This window comes from Rhea pennata, chromosome 2 (genome assembly GCF_028389875.1).
Source record: "Rhea pennata isolate bPtePen1 chromosome 2, bPtePen1.pri, whole genome shotgun sequence".
NCBI lineage: Eukaryota > Metazoa > Chordata > Aves > Rheiformes > Rheidae > Rhea > Rhea pennata.
The window spans coordinates 38394699-38416983 of record NC_084664.1 but is presented as its reverse complement, the minus strand read 5'-3'; the positions used below and the strand labels follow the sequence as shown (position 1 = coordinate 38416983).

General features: G+C 40.9%; 1 protein-coding gene across 4 annotated transcripts in view; it reads right to left on the bottom strand.

Annotated features, from left to right (window-relative positions):
- Positions 1 to 2795: 2795 nt before the first annotated feature.
- The window catches only part of CREB5 (cAMP responsive element binding protein 5), a 254832-nt gene continuing 235342 nt past the window's right edge, over positions 2796 to 22285 (bottom strand). For 3 of the 4 annotated variants that reach the window (XM_062569259.1, XM_062569260.1, XM_062569261.1), the window contains 4 exons: positions 14743 to 15066; positions 9119 to 9346; positions 8004 to 8112; positions 2796 to 6891 (listed from right to left, as the gene is read on the bottom strand). In XM_062569259.1, coding sequence (XP_062425243.1) covers positions 6728 to 6891; positions 8004 to 8112; positions 9119 to 9346; positions 14743 to 15066 — 825 coding nt within the window. In that variant the 3' untranslated portion in view covers positions 2796 to 6727. Of the gene's footprint in view, positions 6892 to 7562; positions 8113 to 9118; positions 9347 to 14742; positions 15067 to 22285 lie in introns of all 4 variants that reach the window. The other variant, XR_009957588.1, reaches the window with a different exon arrangement.

Genomic DNA, 22285 nt, shown 5'->3' with positions numbered 1-22285 from the left:
CCACGGCCAGCTAAGCACAAAGTAGCTATGAGCTCTCAGGTACATCTGCCTTGGAGAGCGAGCTGAGAATATCAATCTCAAAAGAGCAGCTTGGTCTACTTGAATGAATTATTTGTACCGTAAAATGTCTAGGGTATAGGCACAGTCAGACTACTGGAATTATTTATATTTGAGTGCTTTATTATATTGGAATTGCAGTGATATTATTAACATTTGTACAAATGCACAAAAATCCTGTCTCTTCTAGCTAGAAAGAGATGTAAAAATCTGACCTAGTTGAACAGTTTCAATGAACTCATTGTCCATTTGTAACAATAATGGATTCACGATGCAACAAAAAGCTTAACATAAAATTAAACATATTAAATGCTGCAGCAAGTATTTACACTTATGTACCAAAAAAAAAAAAAAAAAAAAAAAATTATCTCCCTCCAGTAAGGAAGGTGGTTGCTTTACAGAATAAAACAAATAGACAAACAAACACAAAACCTTTGCATACAATACAAACAACCTCAAGCCCAAAACTTACTGTGACAGCACCTTTTTTAATATAATATATATATTTTTATATATAAACTTCGATAGTTTAGGCTTACTCCAAGCAGTGCTAAAACTTCCTTAAAACCAGGACAATGACAATACTCCAAATAAACAACTTTGGTGATTGCAACCCAGTGTTTAAATCGAGCTGTTACAGAGAAAAGTACAGAGCTCACAAACATGGGCTTGGAAACACTTGAGTCCCAATTCTAAAGTCCGTGGCAAAACTCTCAGTGGTAATTCTTCTTCTGAAGGGTGAATACACCTTTCGTGCAAAATATTTTGTCTTTTGGAAACATGCTAAAGGTCATCTCTGACAGGGATATTATAGCAATTTCAGCTCCTGGGGAGTGGGGAAAAAATGTCTCTGGAATTTCCTAGATTCCAGCAAGGAAAACAGTTCCCTTCAAATGCCCTATCAGCCCTCTCTCCCCCTTGTTTCCTGACACTGCTGCGCTTTCTGTAAAGTGAGAATGAGATTTCAGTCTTCATTCAGAAGCCTGTTTGAAAGATATTAGTTGAAAAGAGGTTTGCATCTTAAAACATAAGACGGCATGCTATTACAGCAGGGTTCGGAAACAATTCCACCAAGTGAAACTTTACATAAATAACATTTAATTTGCATAAATATAGAACTGGAGATCCTGAATACCAGGTATTACACATTGGTCTAAATATAGCCAGTTGTAATTATTGATTCCAGTCCAAGGAGAGCCTGGGAAAGGATCAGATTTCCACTTAGAGAATCAATCTTTTTTGTGTGTGCATAGACACTGACATTTTTGGCCTCACACAGTTTTAACATTTGCTATAAAGTTGTTTTGAAAGCTATGGAAAAAAACAATACTGTAAGCAATTTAGCTCTAAATGTAAAGCCACTGATAAAACTGAGATAACAGTAAGCTCTGAAAAAAGATGTAACAGATGTAAACTGTCTCCTTTGTCTTTGCAATAACATGACTATTTTACATGATGAAAAACTGAACAGTTTTTTTTTTTGTGTTCAGTTCACTTGAGATTTTATTGCTTTTGTTTGTCCTTAGAAGTTTTTAGTCTCTTATTTTTTTTTTAAAGGTGCTGTCCCTAGTCAAGTTATAAGGCAACACATTTTATTGATTTAGAAGTCTAATACATTGTATGGCCACTGTTACCACTGCAGCTTCACAGCTACTGTGGGTTGGACAACAGTCAAAAGTGCATTATAATGCACAACACAGCCAGTCTCCTGACCTACGATATACAGGACACTTTGGTTCTCAGGATGAGAGATTATAAATGTAGCTTAGATGCTGCCTCACACACTTTGCATAATAAAACATTTATATGCTATCATGAAGAGGGTGTAAAGTCCAAGTCACACTGCAGACTGGCTGTTCTCAGCTTCTCCGTTTGGGTAGGTGTGAGAGACAAGTTGTAGATATGCCACCAGTGAAAGCATATAAATGTATCTGGTGCAAACGTTTTACAAGAGTATTATAAATGATTCAACAAGGGAGAGCAAGAAAAAGTGAGAGCTAAAGTGCAATTTTAAAAAACATAAATAATTGAAATGTAGAAATAAGATACTAATTAGTTGTAACTGGTTTTGTTTATAGGCACAGTTTAGTTTTCATGTCTACAGATCAATCTTTTTTTCTTCTTCCCTCTCCAGTAATTTTATCTGATGTATAATGGAGTTTCAATGGTCTAAATCTAAGGAACACTCAGTAAAAGGACAGAAGAGGCAATGATAAGGCAGTATAGTGCAACTCACTATGTGATATTAGAAAAGAAACAAGGATGGAGTTAGATCTTCCATGGTGATGTATATAATCAACCTTAAAAAAAAAAAGGAAAAAAATAAAAACAAAGACAGACTTTCCAGTTATATGTTGACCTGTGCTTTCTAAAATGAGAAAGCACTTTTTCCAATAAAAAAGAAACAACGGAAGGTTTATAATTTGTTTTGTTGCTACCAAAAAAAAAAAAAAAAGCAGATGCTGCTTTAAGGAAAACATTTAATTCTAGGAATTTCTGTACAACTGACCTCAGCAAACTTTTCCATCTTAGATGGATGGCTTCTGCTTGAGACCCTGAAAGATTAAGATGCACACACACCTAGAGTAGTTTATTGCAAAACTAATATTGTAACTTAAAAAACAAACAAACAGATTCTGTACAAGAATACTGTTCAAATGGAATGTGTTAAAATAACATTTATTAATAAATACTTTATAAAATTCTATGTGAATACTAAATTAATAGATTCCTGTTTTAAAATTGCTTTGGTCCTCATGAATTTTCATAAATTCACTCTATATGCTTTTTTTTAAAAAAGGTATTAGCTGCTAAAAAGCACATTTTGCCTAAACTAAAAGGCTAGTTTTAAATGCTAAATATTGTTGCTTAAAAAAATATGAATCCTCAAAAGTTGGGCATTTAACAACAGTTATGGCTGGCTTGTTAGTTAACAGGACAGAGTCAGTTAACACACTGAATCCACACGTACTGAGGCACTGAACCATTGACTTTCCACTATTCAGAACATGGGCAGCAAACATTTAGTTTCGTAGCAGGAATTAACTCAAAACAGCATGAAATTCTCCATAAATCACCATCGTCGTCCTTATAAAACACACCATGATAGCACACAAACTACTTGTCTCCCACAGGCAGTGTTAGGAATATGGCTTGCATAAATTGAGTCAGGGGAAGGGGGGTGGGAAAGAAAGAACTGAATCACAGCATAGTTTCTTTGCGATAAAAGTATTGCAATTGTCTGTGGCTGAGATTTCCAACGTACTTCCGATGTTGCACAACGAGAGATGCTGTCCACAGAAATACCTTAAACATTTGGAGGCTTCCTTCTGAATAAGAAGTGCGCTGAGACTCGCCGCCCTGTTAACCCTGGGGAAGGCGAAAGAGGGAAGTTGTCCAAGTAGTCCACGCCAGCCATGAGATGGGTACAGAGACCGGCAAGCGTTGCAATGGGCTGAATTCCAAAGGCAGGAGAAAAGCGTGTCAGTCTCCACTAGTAGCTGATGAAAAAGCGGGATTTCTCCTTGAATGCAAGAGCATGGTAAGTGCATTTCGAATGATGTGCTTAGAAGGAGACCACTTCCACCGAAACCGTAACCGAACAGCACAGACGGTGGGGCTTTTCCTGCAGCCCTTACTCAGACAGCCTCCGGGGTATGGAGGCACTAGCAACATAAAGTGAGGGCTGCAAGACCAGTCCTTCAGAAAACAAGCATATTTTAATGTGGAAGTGAATCTGATGAATAATATAAGGTGCCTGATATGGTTGGTCCTTTTACCAATATAGCTAATATAAATATGCTGCATGTTGTCTTGGCCTGTGAACCTGCGACAGAGTTACAAGAAGCAATAGCAAATAGCTTTTCATCCTTTACTTATTTCCACATCACTAGCAATGATTATACCTAAAGGCCAATAGTATAGAGAGGAGACATTTCATTGTAATTACACATTTAGGCCAACATGTGTGGTTGGCTTGCCTAGTTAGCATTAAAAAAAGAAATAATTGAGCTATATATAATACACATCAGTCAAACTGTCAAGTTGCTGAATTTAACAAAACTTAGGCAAGGTTTTTGTATTTTTTTTTTTTTTTTGCTTTTTTTCTTTTAATGTAGAGGCTTTCAGTTTAACAGCTAAATATTTTAATTGAGGAGACTGAATAAAAATGAAGCTAAACCTTAATTCTAGTGCACTGTAGCACAACTGGGTAATCTAATATTACCAACAACCTTGATTTTTATTTTAAATGCATTTAAGTGCTACCCATATAGAGGGAAAGTTTTTAAATTAATCCTACGATGACATTTTATTTTTCATGGTGAATAATGAAATTCAGGGAAATGCTTTTTGTTTATACATTGTGGATACTCAACTGGAACATTTTGCTCAACTGCAAATTTGGAAAAAGTTCCTTTGGGAGCCATGATGAAGCAAAACCATTTAGCTATTACAACCGGAGGTTAAAAAAAATTATAGATTCAGTATTTAAAACATTTTAAAAGTATATGTTTGTCTAAAATATAATAGAAAATCCTTTACATTTTTATTTTTTCGTAATTTTTTTTGGTTCTTAGACTATATAATCAAGTCAAGATTTACACTGTACATTAAATTTTTTTTCTTTTGAATGTATATTCATAAATGGAAAGACAGCTGTTAAAGAATACTGATAAAAAGTTAGTTACCAATATATGAACTAATTCAGAAATGAATGATCCTCAGAATTTTACTTTTCCTTCCAAATGGGCTCTGCTCATTACAGTGCCTCATGCTTTATTTGTTTAACTCTCCCTCCCCACACTGAGAAGAGTCACCCTTTTAAAACTACTACTCCTCTCATACCAAAGAAACAGCCTTTGAGAGCAAGAACTTAGCTTCAGAACAAAGTATGTGCAGGACTACAGTATTTGCCAGGAATAACATTAATTAGCTTTTGTTATTAAAAATGCAGTTCAGAATGTTTGAACATTTATCACCATCTCAGAGCCTGATCCTGCTCCCATGGGAACCAGCAGAAGGTTTTGCCACTGACAGACTTGAGAGCAAAATCAGGTCCCAGTATGCTGAAAGGTAACATAATTAACTGGCATCATCTTCGTCTGATTTTCCCATCAATCACTGGTACTACTCTGGGATGCAAATCAGTAGTGCTGATGGGCTGGCACATAGTCCAAACAAAAACCTTAATTGTGCCATAAGGCCCTTTTATAGACCCTCTTTGCAGGACTGAGTTTCACCCAGAGAGTGTAGTGGAATTTGCCATTCTTGCAGTACTTTCTAGCAGCTGCATTCTTCTTTTTTATTTTTTTAGTGTCATAATGAGACAGACCTGTGGTAAACTGGCATAAGTGCCATTAAAGTCAGTGAAGCTACACCGATGTCTGCCAGCTAAAGATCCAGTCCATGTATGTTTAAAGAAATGCCTGCAAAGAACAAGTCTTTCCCTGGTAATTAAAAATGGCATTTTTCCAACTGGTCAGAATAGTTAGACTGATTTATTTTTCATTTATAGCCTGTGAAATCCAAGGCTGTTAGCATTTGATGATAAAACAATGTAACCAGGTTAAGGAACAGAACTTTTCTGAATTATTATATACTACATGGATTTTCTATGTCAGTGACTGGCAGCGCAAAAAAATTGCTGTAATTCTCAGGTGTTATTTGCTATGCCTGTACCGTGCCACAGACATTTACCTTACAAGCTTATATGGCTGCTAGCATCAACACAGCTGGCTCTCAATCGTGCTTCACCTGTGACTACACTGCTTTCACCTTTCACTGTTTATTAAAAACACTAAATCAGGAGCTTTTCTATTTTTTAAAACACAAATGCTCAGTGCAGCGTAGCTGTGGGTGAAGAGCTAGTGAAAGGAGCAACCGTGCCAACAGTTTTAGGTGGGCTTGAAGTCTTTGCTTCTTCATCACTGTTCTTAGAAAGGGAGTAAAAAGAAGTGAGAAATTCTTGGAATGAAAAAAGAGCAGAAAGAAGCTTGGAGAAGAAAAGGGTAGAGGGTTTGGAAAGGGAAAAGGAAGATGTAAGAATGACTGAAGGACAAAAAGGACAGGGGCGATAGAGAGCTGAAGGAGGAAAGCTAGACAAAAGAGCACATTATTTGGGGTTTTGTTCTGATAGCCACGTATTATATAACCACTTTGAAAGAGGCTCTGAATACAAGATGGGGTTCTGGTGATAGCACAACGCTAACTCATTTTTTATTATGCTGTCAGCAGATGCCCTCTCTCTATATTTATAGCCTAATTAATCCTAGTTACCTACATATGACTCTGTTTAATACTTTTCATGCCTCATGTCAGCTAACAAGCTGCAGTTTAACACAACTCCGTATTTCTGAGGCTTCAGGCTAGATTGGTGAGAAGGAAACATGACTATGTACAGAAACGGTTAGGTTTATAAACAAGTAACTGGTACCAAAAAAAAACTGGAGAAAGCACCAAAGCATTTCTCAAGCTGATAGCATATTAATTGCATAACTCCCTTTTATGTAACTAAGTATAAAAGACATTTTAATAACTATAAAAATGCAAGCCAGAGTCTTTCAAGGACTGAGGAATCTTCCAGGCTTGAGTTACTGTTGAAAATGTCCTTAGCACAGAGGACGCTTTGATACACTACCACACTCCCACAGCAGTTTCTGATCAGTCAGTCTTAAAGGATTGGGTTGATGTCTGTTCTGTGGCTGGCAAGCTGGGTGAGAGTGGAGCTCCCCACGACGTCGCTGACGGAGGACGAAGTGGTAATGGTGTTGTGCTGGATGACTTGCTGCTGGGAGCAAGCTGGGACAGGGCTTGCAGGAGGACTGCTCTCAGGACCTAGGAAGGGGGTGAGGGGAAAAAGACAGCAGGCGTTAAATTATCCCTCAGTGAAGAAACCCCCAGCTGGGTTATAGTACTGGTAAAGGGATGTACTGCTAAGGCAGCAATGCTAACAACTTGAGATACTAAGAAGTCCTAGGATTTCAAAACTTATAGTTGTCATATAGTTTTTGTCTTTTGATTTGGGGGATTTTTCTTTTTTTCTTAAATTACTTTCTCTGATATTAAGCTGACTTCAGGAGCTAGGATCTTGAAAAGAGTCTAATATCTTAAAGTGTATGAAACCAATGTGGGGATGCTTAAATGCTTTATTTGCTCCAGCAGAAATCTAAATTGCAATGCAGTGCACTGCAGTACAGAAAATTTAATTCAAGCAACAGTTGACAGGCATGTAATTCAATTATATATTTTTTATTTGAGTACTGTTAAAGAGCCAGATGCATAGTGATGCAGAGGAGATAGAAATGGGCTCTATTTTAAGAGAATGCCTCAATCTAGCTAAGATTAACCCAGCCCTGAGGTTCTTCTGAGCTGTTCTAGAGCCAAGCAAAGAATTTGTCCCTAAATTACCATTCTTGCAAAATGCATTAACTAGACAGAATTGATTCAATGTCTCCATTAGATCTGATTTTTTTTTAATGATAGAGAAGAGTTAAAAAAGAACAAACCTTGAAAACCCGTGCCACGTCTGAGTCAGAGCACAGTACCATTTTCGTTGGAGAGAACTGTAATTCTTTCCTTTTTAACTTTCCTTTCGTTTCAAGAGTTATTTTAATGTACTGGCAGCACTGTGCCCAGGAGTACTCTTGCAGGGTTGGAGTCTGAGTTCAACGGGGATCCTCCACATGGGAGCAAGCGTCCATCCAGGTGCATCTCCTTGCAGAATGGAGGGGTGGGGAAAGCTAGCTGGGTTTTGTTTGAGGTAAACCGTGGCTTTTTTTTGAGCGGGGCTGGTTAAATAAGGGCAGGAGATTGGGTGGCTCAGATGATGTTTGAGACGGCAGGTTCAAGCGATAATAAGAACAACAAGGGGTTCTGGAGGGAAGAATTAGAAACTCTGTCGTTCTTGTGACTAGTGTGGAGACAGTGCAAACATACCAGCTACTTACTTAGATATCCTTGTGATTCTTTCTGCATAGCTGTTATCGGACAGTCTTTATGTGTTAGCAATAACTGTTTCAGCTGTGCTACCTCATTTTTCAGCATGGAAACCTCGTTCTAGAAAAGAAATAGTGGATTTAGTTTGCCACAACACTGAAAGCACACCGTTCTGCGATGTTTAATCTAAGAACACAAACTGCTCTACACAGCTCGGCTAAAATGCAGCTGTAAAAGGCACTGGCAGATTCGGCGTTTGTATGCTGGGTTTACGTTGACGTTTGTCTATGACATTATTTTATAACTGTTTCTCTGAAGGCAATTTGGCTTCTGGATTTCCTGACAGAAACCGCCCTGTCAACTGACTGTTCGCTGCTATCAGCAGAGATACTTCAGTCAGTGTTTTAACGCCCTTAGGAAACACTCCGGCTTTCTGCATCAGCACCAGAGGCCACGACCCTGGGGGCAAAGCGCCGCCTGCAGAGCTCCGCGGCGCAGCGGAGCGGCTGCCAGCACCGCGGACATGCCGGCGAGCGGGCGGCCGGCCGGCGCCGCACCGGGTAAGGCACGGCTCTGGGGTTCGGGGGCGCGCGGTCGTGCAAATGGCAGCACGCGAGCGCATCTCTTGACCAGTCGCAAGTGCCGTGCCCGCTGTAAAAGCAGCACCGTTCCCACTGCCTGCGCTTTTATCGTCGTGTGCAGACCACTTACATGCCTCTGCTCCCCTTCGCTCCCTCACCGAGAGGCCATTCTGTTTATGCTCCTCTTTATGCTTCTCTCTCACCGGCTTTGAATCAGGGTTGAGCTACAGGCCCTGTTCTGAAGAAGCCTTTTATAGCTAAGTTAATGACACTTCCAAAAAGTGACAAAAGAAAATAAATACAACTCAATCCAGCAAAGGCTTCAAAATCCCAGGATTGCTTTTTCCTGGCTTATCCTGCTACAATTATTATTATTTTTTTAATTGAGCCACATACATCTGGATTAATCAGCTTTGCCTGCAGTCTCGTTATGAAGCTAGCCCGTGGCGGTAGCATCGAAGGCGACAGGGGACCGGTGGCACCGCGAAGCGCTGCCAGCACAAGAGCACCTCCGTGCCCTCGGGGAGGCCGGCAGGAGCTCGCACCTGAAGCTGCATGTTTGTCTGGGTGAGTTCTTCTGCTTTCTTTTCCAGTGACATCACCCAGACCTTCCTCTTCTGTCGGCAGCGCGTGGCAGCGGCTCGGTTCCTCTCCAGAAATTTCCGCCTCCTCTCGTCGGGGTCTTCGTCCACCACCCTTCGCCGGCGCCCGCCGGTCGGCTGTGGCGGCTGTATTGTCTGAGTGGGCTGCATCTGCTGGGCTGCTGGTGAAACCTTGCGGGGGGGAAAATGCAACACGGAGGGTGAGCGAGGCTGGGCGAGGAGAGGAACAGTTACACGTGGCGAGGCCGAAAGGGCAAGAGGAAGCTCACAAACTCGCGGTGTGGGGCTGCAGGCTTTCTGGCAAAGCCTGAAGAGGGCATGAGTTGAAAGGCTTCACCAGGTGCCACTTCAATTAGTTGCTGGCAAAGAGCTGCCATGGTCAAAGGGGACATTTTTCGAAATGATTCTCTGAGTATTAGCAGGGAAAATATTTTTTCCTTTGCAGCTATTAAAAATATAAAAACATTTTGCTGAGGTACTTTCTGTGCTGCCGCTTATTTCAAACTGAAATGTCAAGTTTCCCACAGCAACTGTTTTAATCAAGGCAGAAGACTGTAGAGGCCTTCTTTCAGTCTTCTTCTTCTTTTTTTTTTTTTTTTAATTGCTTCCAAAATTTTATGATATTTCTACCCATCTGCGTTCTCAGGCTTTACAGCCTTTGGAGCTGTGAGCTTCAGTGCCCTTACTGCCTGTGCAGACCCTGGAAAGCGCAGGCTGAGATTATGAGAGGCAGGAAGGCTCTCCCGTTAAAAGCCAGCAAATCCCAGTGCCCACAACAAGATTCAATAAAAGAGGATTTTTAAGGGTACTTAACCCCAAGCTTGCATTTTGGAAGGGAGGCTGGTATCCTGGCACTGCATGGAGACACTACGACAGTCCCCTTTCCCAAGTGCTCTCGTTCGCCCTCTTTTTGACCGCCGTGACCGCTGTCCTCCCTTCTATCCAGCAGCCTGGCTTCAATGGCAAAGGGGCACCATACCCAGCCTCTTTGCTGTGATATTACGGAAAGATACGGATCGATGCCTTCCCAAATGACGGCGAGTACCCATCCCGCTCCTGGGAGGAGCTGTCCTCGGCCAGCACAGAAAAGGCAGGTGGTGGCAGCAGCCCCACGTAGTGAAACCCTGTCACAGATGTGTATTTGCCTTAAAGTCCAGTGGTTGTCAGGCAATCCGTGCAGCCGGGGACAGCCCGCTTGGGGACTGCTTTTCTGCCTCTCCGGCTGCCTCGGCCCGGTGACCCTGGCCCGTGGGGTTTCTGCCTTTTGGGACTCGAAGCCGCAGGCCGGGCTGGCGTTGCTCCCACTGCCGCAGCCCCAGCACGGGCGGGAACGATCTGGAAACCTCAGTTGTTGACTCAAAATTAACCCTGCCGTCCTGGCGTGGGCCCAACCCTCCAAGGTGCTTCCTTTTGACTTCAGGGAGGGGACGTGCTCGGCACTGTGTCAGACCGAGCCCTGAATTTCAAGCCTGGCGATTAACATGTTTGCCTAATACATCTGCTTGTCTCAACTAAACCGATACTAGCGTCTTGCAAGGTGGATTTCCTGTCTCGAATCGGGCCACAGACTGTGAGGAGTAGTTTGCTCCCTCCCCCAGCTGACTTCAGTCCACTACAGCGGCAATCCTGTGTGCAACTCTAGCGTGCAACTGCAAACGCCTTTCGTACAAAGCCAAGCGGATTCCCAGCTTTATGTGGCACAGTCAGAGAGTGTCACTGGTGGGAACAGAAAAAATACTAAAAAAAAAAGACAACTAAAAATAAAGAAGCTGCCCCACACTATCTGAATGATGTTTAACACTGCAATTTGTAGGAAGTCCTTATGCTCGCTGGCAGAAGCGCCTATCCCAGGCCCAGGCTATGCAGTGCCATGGCCCGGGGAGCCCGGGGCCCGGAGGCAGCCACTGCCAGTGCCCGGGCTGTGCAGACGCGTGGCTGCCTGCACGGCCCCAACCCCGGCCCCAGGAAATGTCTGCTGGGGGCCGCCAGCTGCTCCCAGCTGCTGTGGCCCCTTCGGCAGCACGTCGGAGCGACAGGGCGTCAGCAATCCCCTTCAATGCCAACATCTCATCAAGAGCTCTTCATTTTCTTGCATATGACACCTTCTAAGACTTCATAGAGTTTTGTTATTTACATTTCTGGACACCAAAAGCTTTCCTTATCTTAGTTTTCTCCTTTTCATTCCAGCATAAAAAGTTACTCTCTCTCTTAAATCTTCCAGTCAGGCCTGCTGCACAGACAGATGAAGGTAACTATACCATCCTCTTTCTTTTTTTTTACCGTCTTTCCTTCCCCTCATATGGTCATTTTCTCCTGAATAAATAGTGAGTCATTTTGTTTTCAGAATGTACTAGTCAGTGTTTGGGCAGTTAGAGCGTATTTTCGGAACAAGAAGAAAATCTTCCCTCCATCTCTGGCAGATATTAATTATAAAGGCTACTATTAACATTACTAACAATGTCACATGAGAGAATTAATTGAATCTTACTAAATAGCACTGAACTCTGAAATCTGTTAGGTTGTATCTTGATAACTGTCTAAGCAACATTTTCTAGCATGATTTTCCAGTCCTGCCTATGTAAGTATATGCTCAGTTAAGAAAAAAATATATATTTATACTAAAAACATGGTTAATTTGCTTTCATAGAATGCTTATTGCATATCTATAATCAACACAAACTTAGGAGAGCTAATAGAAGGAAATAACATTCAAACCCCATCTTTGCTTAAGCTATCACTCTGGTAAATTTGATATGAAGAAATGATAATATGACAAACACAGCAATAACAACATCCTTCTGCAGTAACAGCTACAACCTGGTAAAACATCTGTCTGAGAAAGATACGCATTACAAGGTGAATTCTGCTTTGATCCTTGATCCAACACTTTGTTCTTTGTAATGCTAACTACAAAATTAATTCCCATTCATTCATTCTAGCAAAACATAATTCATTAGGCTCATGTGTATCAAAATGGTAGCTGAAAAGCATGAAATGAATTCTGACATTACAGAAGGGTGAAGTGTAGAGTGACAAAAATTATGGCATGGGAGCACACAGCTCACAGCAATGTGGATCATGCTGTCCCTTGGCAGGTGGCTTGGAACTGAGGAATCTGGCTCAGAAGAATAAGGAGGTTAATAATTAGTAAAATGCACCATAAAATTAATGTCTGCTGAAGCAATCTGACCCCCAAAGAGGACAATGCCACGGGGACTATGGATGGGTTTAGAAAGTAATAACCAAGTGTTTATTACTCAGCAAACCTTTCTTTTCTGCCCATTAGGGCATCTTTTCAGAAATCCCTATTGTCTTTGCATCATGGGAGCAGACAGGCAGCAACAGCGCTGCCGTCCAGGAAAGCAGCTGACCTGAGGAACCCTGCTTAGACTCATCTTCCATTACCCGCCAGTCCCAGCCTCTTGGTGACACTTATACCCCCTGTCAACATGAAGACCTCCTTGATCCCTGATGAGGCTCATTGCTTCCAGTGACACTCTGTGCACTGCAAAGCTCATGTTACCCTGCAGGCCCATCTCCAAGGACTGTGTGATGCTGGGATTCTGAAAAAATCTGATCCAGCTTTGGGGCTGCCAGTCCAGTCTGCCATCTTGTTGCCTGTATTTCTTGCTGGCTACCTGCAAATCTTTAGGGGTTCCTCACTGATAAGTAATGGAAAGCATAAGAACTTCAGGCTGTCCTAACTGATATGAATAAAAAGGGCTTCAGCAGCACATCACCCAGGGGAAAAAAGGCAGCTGTAGCACACTAACTCACTGGCTGGCATCTTAGCCTTAAAATTGGTGGGTTTATTTTCTTTTGTAGCCATATTCTCTCCTCACCTATTAAAAGCGATAACATGGAAGTTTTGCAGTGGTGCCCAGTACTGAGGTTTCTGACTGCCTCATGTGCCTTGACATGTTTACCCTCCCAACCTCCTTGGTGAGGGGTGTCAAAACTATTACCATCATTTTAAAAGTCTCAGGGAGGTTAAGTGACTTCCTCCATCACATGTATGGAGTCCTCAGTCTGCTAAGCACCAGCTTCATCCTTACTCTCTCACAAATTTCCAGGACACCCATCAGGTTGCTTTTGCTTTCTCTGTTATGAGATAATGTCTTTTTATTGGAGTTTTTAAACAACTTCAAGGAAAATTACTCATTAACAGATGGGAAAATAATTGAATTCTCAAAGTAAAAACTGAACTAAACTTATGAAAGCTCTGGGCATCTTCTCACAGGGGAGTCTGCGTCTCTCTTATTTAGACTGTTTCTCTAAAGCTGACAATTCATTTTACATTAGCAAATGCTTTAGGGAAATCCCATGTGCTTGCTGCCCCTGCAATAATAAAGCTAGATGTTAGTAAATAGTTAATGTTGTGGGACACTGGGATGTCAGCCAAATCCTCTCATTTTCTTTAATGTTTTCTAAGAGCTTCTCTGAAAGGTATTTGCAAGCAATACAATACTTCACAGATTGAACTTCTTATGGCTGGCACTTCTCTTTGTCTTCTGTGCTCTACACACTTGTCCTCCTTAAATTTGTTCCCCAGATCTGACACGTTGCAGTCACTGGCTCCAGAGCATTCTTTTTCTCCTGAGCCCTCCCTGGTGCATAAGCCTATCACCTTAAAATATAAATATAATTCTTCTTAAAAATGACTACACTAAAATCCTTGCTCATTAGTTTTGTTCAAGAAACATTTTCCTAAATCCTTATGCTTTAAATATGAGATCATCCAAATTGCTGAAGTCAATGTTTCTGGTCCAAAAATTGAGATCTTCATCTCATATTGCTTTGATTGAATTCTCATTGTCTGAATCCAGTTCCAAGTTCTCTTCCTGGCTGAAAAGTCTCCTCATGGACTGGCTTCATCTTCTCTTGACCAACTATTACCTTCATTCTCACCGAATCTTGGCCTTGTCCTATACTGCACAGCTGGAGGCTACCAGCCTGTTTGCATGCAATGTCTCACACCTTCTTCTTTTCCTGTAAGCTAGTGTTTTTATCTTAAAACTATCTCTAGTCTTGACAGAAAACAGATAAATCATTGAGTTCTATCTTCACACACAGATCCAATTCCGACACATACATAGACATACAGATCCAATTCTTCCTTTGAGTATGTGTACACAATGTCATTTTACTTCACTAAAGATTGTGCTATGTGTTTCTGAACTTAAAACACATACTGCATACAGTCTTGGCCTGAGAGGTTTAGGTTCAAGCCTATTAAGCAGTATATATAATATTCCAGTCTCCTTCATATGCCTCTTCCATAAAAGAATACGTGGCAATTTGCAGAGATCAGAGCACAGAAAAGCCTTGGAGCTTCTTATTAAGCAAGATATTACAAATGTCTAGCAAATTAAGCAACAAAACAAGTTGTTGCTTCACTGTTTTCTGCACAAAGTTTGCACTTCTTAGCCACCAGCAGCAGGCATTTAAGAGTAGCCAGAGGGGCTTGATTCTAGTAAGACATAATGCAAGACAAAACAATACAGGCATGAGGCTTCAATGCCACATAAAAACAAAACTCAGCGATGCAGCATGGCATGACGCTCTACCTGTGCTTGTCCACCTGAATGCAGGGGAGGATGCGGCGAAGTCTGGTGATGTGCCGGGTGTGCATGAAGGTGCGAGTGGGAGTGGTGATGAGGGTGGTTCTGCTGGTGATGAGGCTGAGGATGGGGATGGTGCGCCGGATGCTGGTGCTGATGTGGGTATGAATGATGAGGCGGCAGGGTCTGGTGCTGATGAGGATGTGAGTGCATGTGATGGTGTGGCGTCTGGTCCTGTCGCGAACTCATCATTTCCATCATGTGGCCCATGGTGTTCATATTTCCATTTGACATGGCGGCAGGATGATGAGTGAGCGCTGCCTTCAATCTCTGGAACAGAACAAAGAAGAGAATCTAACATTAATACATGAAGTCCTGAGCATTCAGTATAAGATCTTCACTTTTGTAGAAACTGTGTCTTGCCCTGTGTTTTGCGACTTATCTAGCCTTTTTGTTGTTGTTGTTGTTCCCTTGATATAAAGCATCTTATTTCAGTCTGAGGAAGAACATATCCTTGGGCTCTGATCTAGTTTTTTTGCTGTGAATATGTAAAGATGTAAACATCTGAATTGAAATTCAACAGTTTAGCATTTCCTATTGTGCTTCTGAGGAAAAATAACTGGCTCTCGTCTTTCTCTACTGGGTCAGCTCAGTAGCTTTAGTTTCATACAAACTTCATCCAAACTTGTATTCTTTTAATTTTAGAAAAGAATGTTTGATAAAATAAAGGTGGAGCATACATAGTTCCCCTCTTCTTTCTATTACTGGCATTATTTAAAGGGCACAGTGATAATACATTGCACTGACATGAACCTTTCAAATTTCAAAGCTCAGAAATACTTTACAGTTATATTAGCAACTAACCTGTTTTTTCACCAGAAAGATATAAAAGTAATGAGGGTGGTCTCAACCTGAAACCCTTTTTCTTTGCTGTAAAGTTCAAGCGCCTGCTGTGTTTTTACTGCATGCTAATTCCTCGCTCTGTTCTCGTCATGTTTTTGACTGTCACTGCATAGGGTCATGCAGTCCAGACTTGGGCAAAACTGTCCTTAGTGTCACTGGGATCCTTCTGGTTTCCCCCAAACAACAACAACAACAGCAAAAGAGGATGATGAAAGGGTTGCTAGATTTTGAACTGCAGGATAGGCCCCTCATGTATTAATTGGTTAGCTGAAATATATGTAAAGAAAGGTTCCTCTTCAGCACAATTACAGGGTCATCCCAGAGCTGTAAGCTATACTGGAATACAGCAACTTTGTTGATGCAGTTCTGGACTGAACAACTCTTACAGAAAAAAAAAAAAAAAGATGCTTTTGTAAAACATATTAGTGCCTTATTTTCATTAAAGAAAGAGTAGTGACTTCAAGAAATCTCTTTAGAGAAAACCTGTAAAATTATTATCACAGTACAGCATGGGTCACAAACTGACAGTCATCTCAAAAAAAGATCAATGCAACTATAGCAGCCAGGTTAAATACCTCCCACCCCTCATGTTGTGTACTTACCTCTAAAGTTAGAACTGAGCTCAATTTAACACTGATGGCAATAACCTGTCCTGGGTTTAAAATGGAGGACTTGAGCAGCTGCCATCCTTAACATTTCTGAATTCAAGTGCTACCCTGGTTATTGCAAGCAGCTCTTTGCAATGCTCAAAATAAGTGGTGTTACCCAGGAGGTATTGGGAAAAACAGGGGAAAAGCCACATGAATAAGATAAGTCATTCTGCATGTCATTCTTATTCAAAACTCGCGAAGATCTTTTTCATGGGGCTGAGCCACTACACAGCTCTAAGCCAAAGCATCAACAAAAGCTGTCGTAATTGTGCTTTCTCAATCAAAATGCAAAAAACGAAACTCTCATTAGCTCGCACTTTTATAAATGATGAATCCCTAACAAAATCTACCAATGTTGTATTTGTCAAAAAACTCAGAAACTGAGCTACAGCATGTCTCATTCTAAACTGCATACTTTCAAAGCCAAAGGAAAAAAAAAAAAGGAGGGAAAAACTTAACGTGTGAATAAACTTTTTTTTTTCAGCTGTAAAAACTGTGGCTTATTAGTGTGGCGCGACTTCAAGGGGAATAAATTATTTTGTTTTCTTTCCATAGTCCCTTCTACCACATCCATTTATTTGAGATAGCAAATCAAGAGAGACAGCGAGAGGTCTGACATGCAGCTGGTTTCAGTCAATAGGGGTCATTTCCATTTGGTCTGTGTATTTTACAAGCTCCTTGTTCACTGTTCCCAACGGGAGGGTGGGCCAGCTGCCCTGGATCTGAGTCCTGGTACGAAACCAGCTCTCTACCTCATCGGGTCCCAGCGCAGCAACGGCGAGCGCCCAGCCCTCGCGTCTCTTTAACTTCATGCTTAGATCAGCTCTGCATCAGCAAGAGCCCTGTATGCACACGCACCCAGGGCGACATTTATCTTTCATTAATGAGTCACTGCTGCCAATCAGAAACATTTGGGGAACTGTAAACATCTTTTTCTTTCGGTCTTCAGCGAGATCAATTGTTTTCGATGTTTTAGTTAGGGCGCAGGGGGAAGAAAATAACCAGAGCTTAGTGAACTCTTTGCATTGTATATGTGCAGAGCGGGAAGCAAAGACTGCATTTTTGTTATTGTTCTTTTTATGTGTGCTAATTGCAAACAGCTGTTTTATTTTAGTGTCAAGCAAAATATGATGGCATCAAAATTGAGCTTTCTGGAGTGACTTCATTAGCAAAGCAACTCTAGCATGGAATTATGAAAAAGAACCTAATCCTGAGGCCATTCAGTTTTCCACAGACTACATCACTGATTTCACTGGAAGCTGTAGATACTTTGCAATTCTCAAAATAGGGCTAAAACAGACAACTTCAGTCATACTTGCTCTCACCAAAAATCAAAATTTCTGCTAACTTCAGTGACAGGTTTTAGAGCACAATCCCTCTTACCTCCTTTTTATAGCACAGTTCTCAAAAAAATCCACAGCAACCTAGAGTCCCCACTCAACAGGAACTGCAGGTGCTCATTGCTTCTGGTTTTTGGCCTAACTGTTCTTTTTTTTTTTCCCAGTTGATCAAACTGACATACTAACCAACACTGATTATAACTGATTTCTACTTGATCGTGACATTTGCATTAATGGTTGTCAGTAAGACAGACAACAGTAGAAATTATTTCACCAAATACCATCTGCTTTGCCTCTGATGAAGTGAATAAAGAAAGGTCTCTCTTGATCCTACAGGAAGCCAAAAGCACATAAACTTTCATGTTTGATGGTTAGGAGGAAATAGAGGCAATAGATATTAGTGCTCCACAGGCAGGAGTATTGCGTTCCCTGTACTATTCCTCACAATTATATGCTGAACTGTCACATTTACTTTGAAGCCATCCAACTGCATGTCACAGGGGAAAAACACCTCAAATAAGCTATTATTGTACCTGGATTATTGTTTTCTGGAAACAGACAGTTTTCATAGTCTTTCCTCCATCTAAGGCCTGACATCATGACATAGTGAATTGTTTGATGTTTCTTTACATCAACCTAGACCACAATTTATTCTTTGAGCATCTTTGGGCAAATGCTAAGCGTGTCAGAAATAAGCTGCAAGCATCTCAGATCAGGAGAAAAAAGAATATCAGCTCCCTGTACACTTCCACAATCTGGGTGGGAACTTGCTGTTTTGCCAGTTTTCTCCATCGTGAGACATAATTCAAGGGTGGATTTTTTTGGATTTTTTTTTCCCTTTCTTTCTCCAAAACTGCTAATGAAAAATAGCTAGATTTTTTTCCCAGTTTGTTAGAATTAAAACAAGGTAAATAAGACCGTCATTTTAGAGGTCGCTTTTCCCAGCACTAAAAACTCTAATCACTTTTGTTTTATTAAATATATGTGGGTATATATGTATGTGTGTATATATGCATATGTGTGTCTCTATATATATATATAAAAATATAAAAATATACTCTAATACATAACTAAAAATAACACTTTCTCATATTTTTTTAGAGTGGAAAAATGAAAAATCTCCTCCGAATGTACAGATGTTATTACCTGAGTGATCTGTCACTGTATCAAACAATAAGTTATTATATTATCCAGCTGTGTTTTAGGTTGGGACAGCCATGCAGTTCTGGTTTTGAATAGGACTGCATTGTTCTGAATAAGTATGTATTATAGCACTTGAAAAATCTCACTTCCCCTTCTGGCCTGCATGCCCAAATCCCACTAAATGAGAGAAGAAATAAGACCAGCTTAATGTCTGGTACATTCTTATCTGGAGATTGTATCAGGCCTCTGCAGGCAGATGGAATATGATCTCAAAGACATTTCTTGCTCTAGTGACTGTGATCCTAGTTCCTATTACACAGAGATGTAAAAAGTTCCCTGCAGGGAGAGAAGAGACTACAGAGGGAAGAGACAGCAGAAAAATACAGACATCAAACATCCCTACATGTCTGTAATTTGGTAGCAACCCTGGGTAAAAATTTTGATTACTCAAATTTCATTACACGCATACCATGGACTTCAGTAGAACTAATACTATTTTCTCATCTGTGATCAAATTTTCTTTTTGTACTAGTGACCATCTAACCAGCATGCCCAAGGTGAATACAGAGTTAACAAGCCTGCTTTAACCAGAGCTGAGAACGGAACTTCACCCAGCATACGTTAAGGCATCACACTGAGTTTTATTGTTGCCTCAAACTACTACTACGATGAGAGAATTTAAGCATAAATGTCACTGAGGTCTTTTATAGCTGGCTGCTTACAAGCGTTTCATAGTGTAAATAACAGAAATGACAGTTAGAAAATGTTCCACTCACATTCATAAAAGCAAATTGGAGGTGATTCATCTCCACCCAATAAGTGAGCTGCAGATACTTATGACCGCATTTCAGAGACTGGTGATTAGAAAGCCTCTGACGCTGCATTAGGTGCTTGCTCCTACACTTCTCATGCAGCAAAATTGCATATTGACTGAAGGAGGAGTAAGAGGTGTGTGAAGCACATGAAATCCAGAACCTAAGTGACACATTACACAAATGTAAAGAGAAAAGGGGGATGCATTTAATTCACAACTTGCCAGTAAACAGTGCCAAACTGCTAATCTTCTAATTATTCCCAGGCTGTTTGGCAAATCTGAATTATATTCTTGCTTTCCTTTGTGCTTTCTTGCCTGCTTAGCAGGATTTTGTAACAACACTAACAATAGATCGTCATCAAGCCTTCAGCTCAGCTTAGCTTCTAATAAAAACAGCAAATTTGTTCCCTTGTCCTCCCAAACACAAACTGAATTAATCTTCAGCTGAAAGCAGTGAGAATCAACTGAAAACAATCAAAGCAGCAATAAAACTAATAGACATCATGCTGCTCAAGGACGGGCCAGCCGCAATAGCTGCTCCAATATCTCTCAGCTCCGGAGCACCGAGAAGCTCTGAGCGGCCTCACTTCCCGTTGACATCAGTAGAAGTGACACCTCTGCAGATTACTGCCAGCTTTAAGTAATACAATGCAGGTTGCTGCCAGGGTGGCCCACGGATACTTTGCCAGAACGAGCATCTTCTGGTGACGACAGTTCAGTGAGAACGGTCACGGTTCCAGGAACCACAGAAAACTCCACTGAGTTTACATCTCAACTCCATTTAGCAATTTCCTTCTGTTCCTCTCAAAGCAGCTTACAAAGGAGGTAAGCATCATTATCCTTGGGCAATGCAGCATCTTTTTAATGATTAGAAACAGAAAAATAGTAAATACTCTGTTCCTATTCTACATACACTTTTAATAAATAAAAAGATTAAAATCAAGACAGAAAATAAACTGAAACCCAGCTTGTGCTTCTCAGTGCATACTATTTCTTGCATGACTTACTTCTTAACGCAGTGTTAAATAACTGGGTTTGATTTGCAAGAGTCAGGAATAGTAAATTCAGCTTCCTGCAAATCTCTAAGTCCCACAAAGTCGAAGTCAGTCCTTGCCTGTGTATCCATGACAAGTACTATTTAATTATTTAATCACATATTAGACAGTAAAACGATTTATTCCTAGCATAGCGGGTCATACAATTTCAACATACAATACCAATGGAAGGATCCAAAAAATACTAGCAACTTCTGCCTGATTTGCCTTCTACGTGCTGAAGTCAAAGCTGCTGCTTAGCTGTTACCTACCCCTGGAGAGCCAAGTTTTGGGCAGGAGAGTGCCCAGCTCTTTGGGGGCCCAGTCTGTGCCTGCTGTCAGTGGGCACACTTACCTCTATTCTGATTCTCCAAATAGACAGTCTCTTGCTTAGTTATTCTGCCAGATTTATCTATGGAACATGCCCATATCATGCCTGCCTGGTTGTTGTCCATGGAGAACACAGCAAAGAGGGGCAGCAATAAATCTGTTAATAGCACCCTGGAAGGAGATGGGAAAATCTGGGCTCCACTGCCTTTATTTTCTTGAGGGAACCTGAATCTGTACTGTCCATCTCCTAGATATACTCTTTAAAACCCAGATTACAGCCTATTCCAGAGCTGAGAGAGCGCAGTCTCTTTCTACACATTTGACATAAAATATTTCAGCAAAGTCTCTGATGTAGGAATTGCAGCTCAGGTCTCCCTCACTCCTCAAGCAAACGCTGTAACTAGGCTTCTCAAATCATGTTCTCCTCTTCTAGTACAATGAAAGTGGGAAGTGCTTGAACAGTGCTGGTATTGCTAATATATATATATATCTTGCTTGAGCGCATAACAAATACTGTATTAAATAAGAACAAGCGGGAATTGATTTCAGAGGGAGTTTGGGATTTGCCTATACAAGCCAGATATGGAGCTAATCCTTAAATCACAGTACTCTTTAACATTGAAAAGAAGGTTGTGGGTTTTGGTACTTTAATCTGTACTTAAAGATCAGATTGGATTAGCGCAGTAAAAATTTCTTGCTACAGATTACTGCTCTGAAGCCTCAAGAGGTCTCAAAGACTGATTGGATGCTAGTTCTTTCTTTTTCCCTCTCACAGTCATAATATACTCACCAAGGAAACAAGAAATGCAGGTTAAAATCCCTTCTCTGTTTGAAGACACCTGAACTTTCATCGCCCACCTCTCACTAAGGCTGCTTATGATTAAGTCATTCATATCCAAAGAAAAATGTCATCCAAGTATATAAAACTTTTTTTTTTTTCCCCTTCACTAGTGTGATTTTGAAAACTCATTTTTCCTGGATAAAACCCAGCACATTTAAAGGGCTACTAGCAGGCCAAAAATGGGATACATGCACTTAAAAGTGCTTTGATTTCATCCCAGATGTGCAGTGCTGAAGGATGTACACACACACACACACACACACACATATATCCACTGACTGTGTATACTGGATACGATCTGATCTGTAGATTTGGTTTCAAGATTATACCAACCAGACTCTGAAACGTAAAACCAAAGCCCTGACCACTTACAGCCATTAGGGATCCCAGGGCTCTTTGTGAAGGAGTATTGATGTTCATTAGCCTATTGGCCTGACTGAAGAATTCAATGCAGGTAATTAGACTTTGTCTCATTATCATGTAGTTTCAGGTGA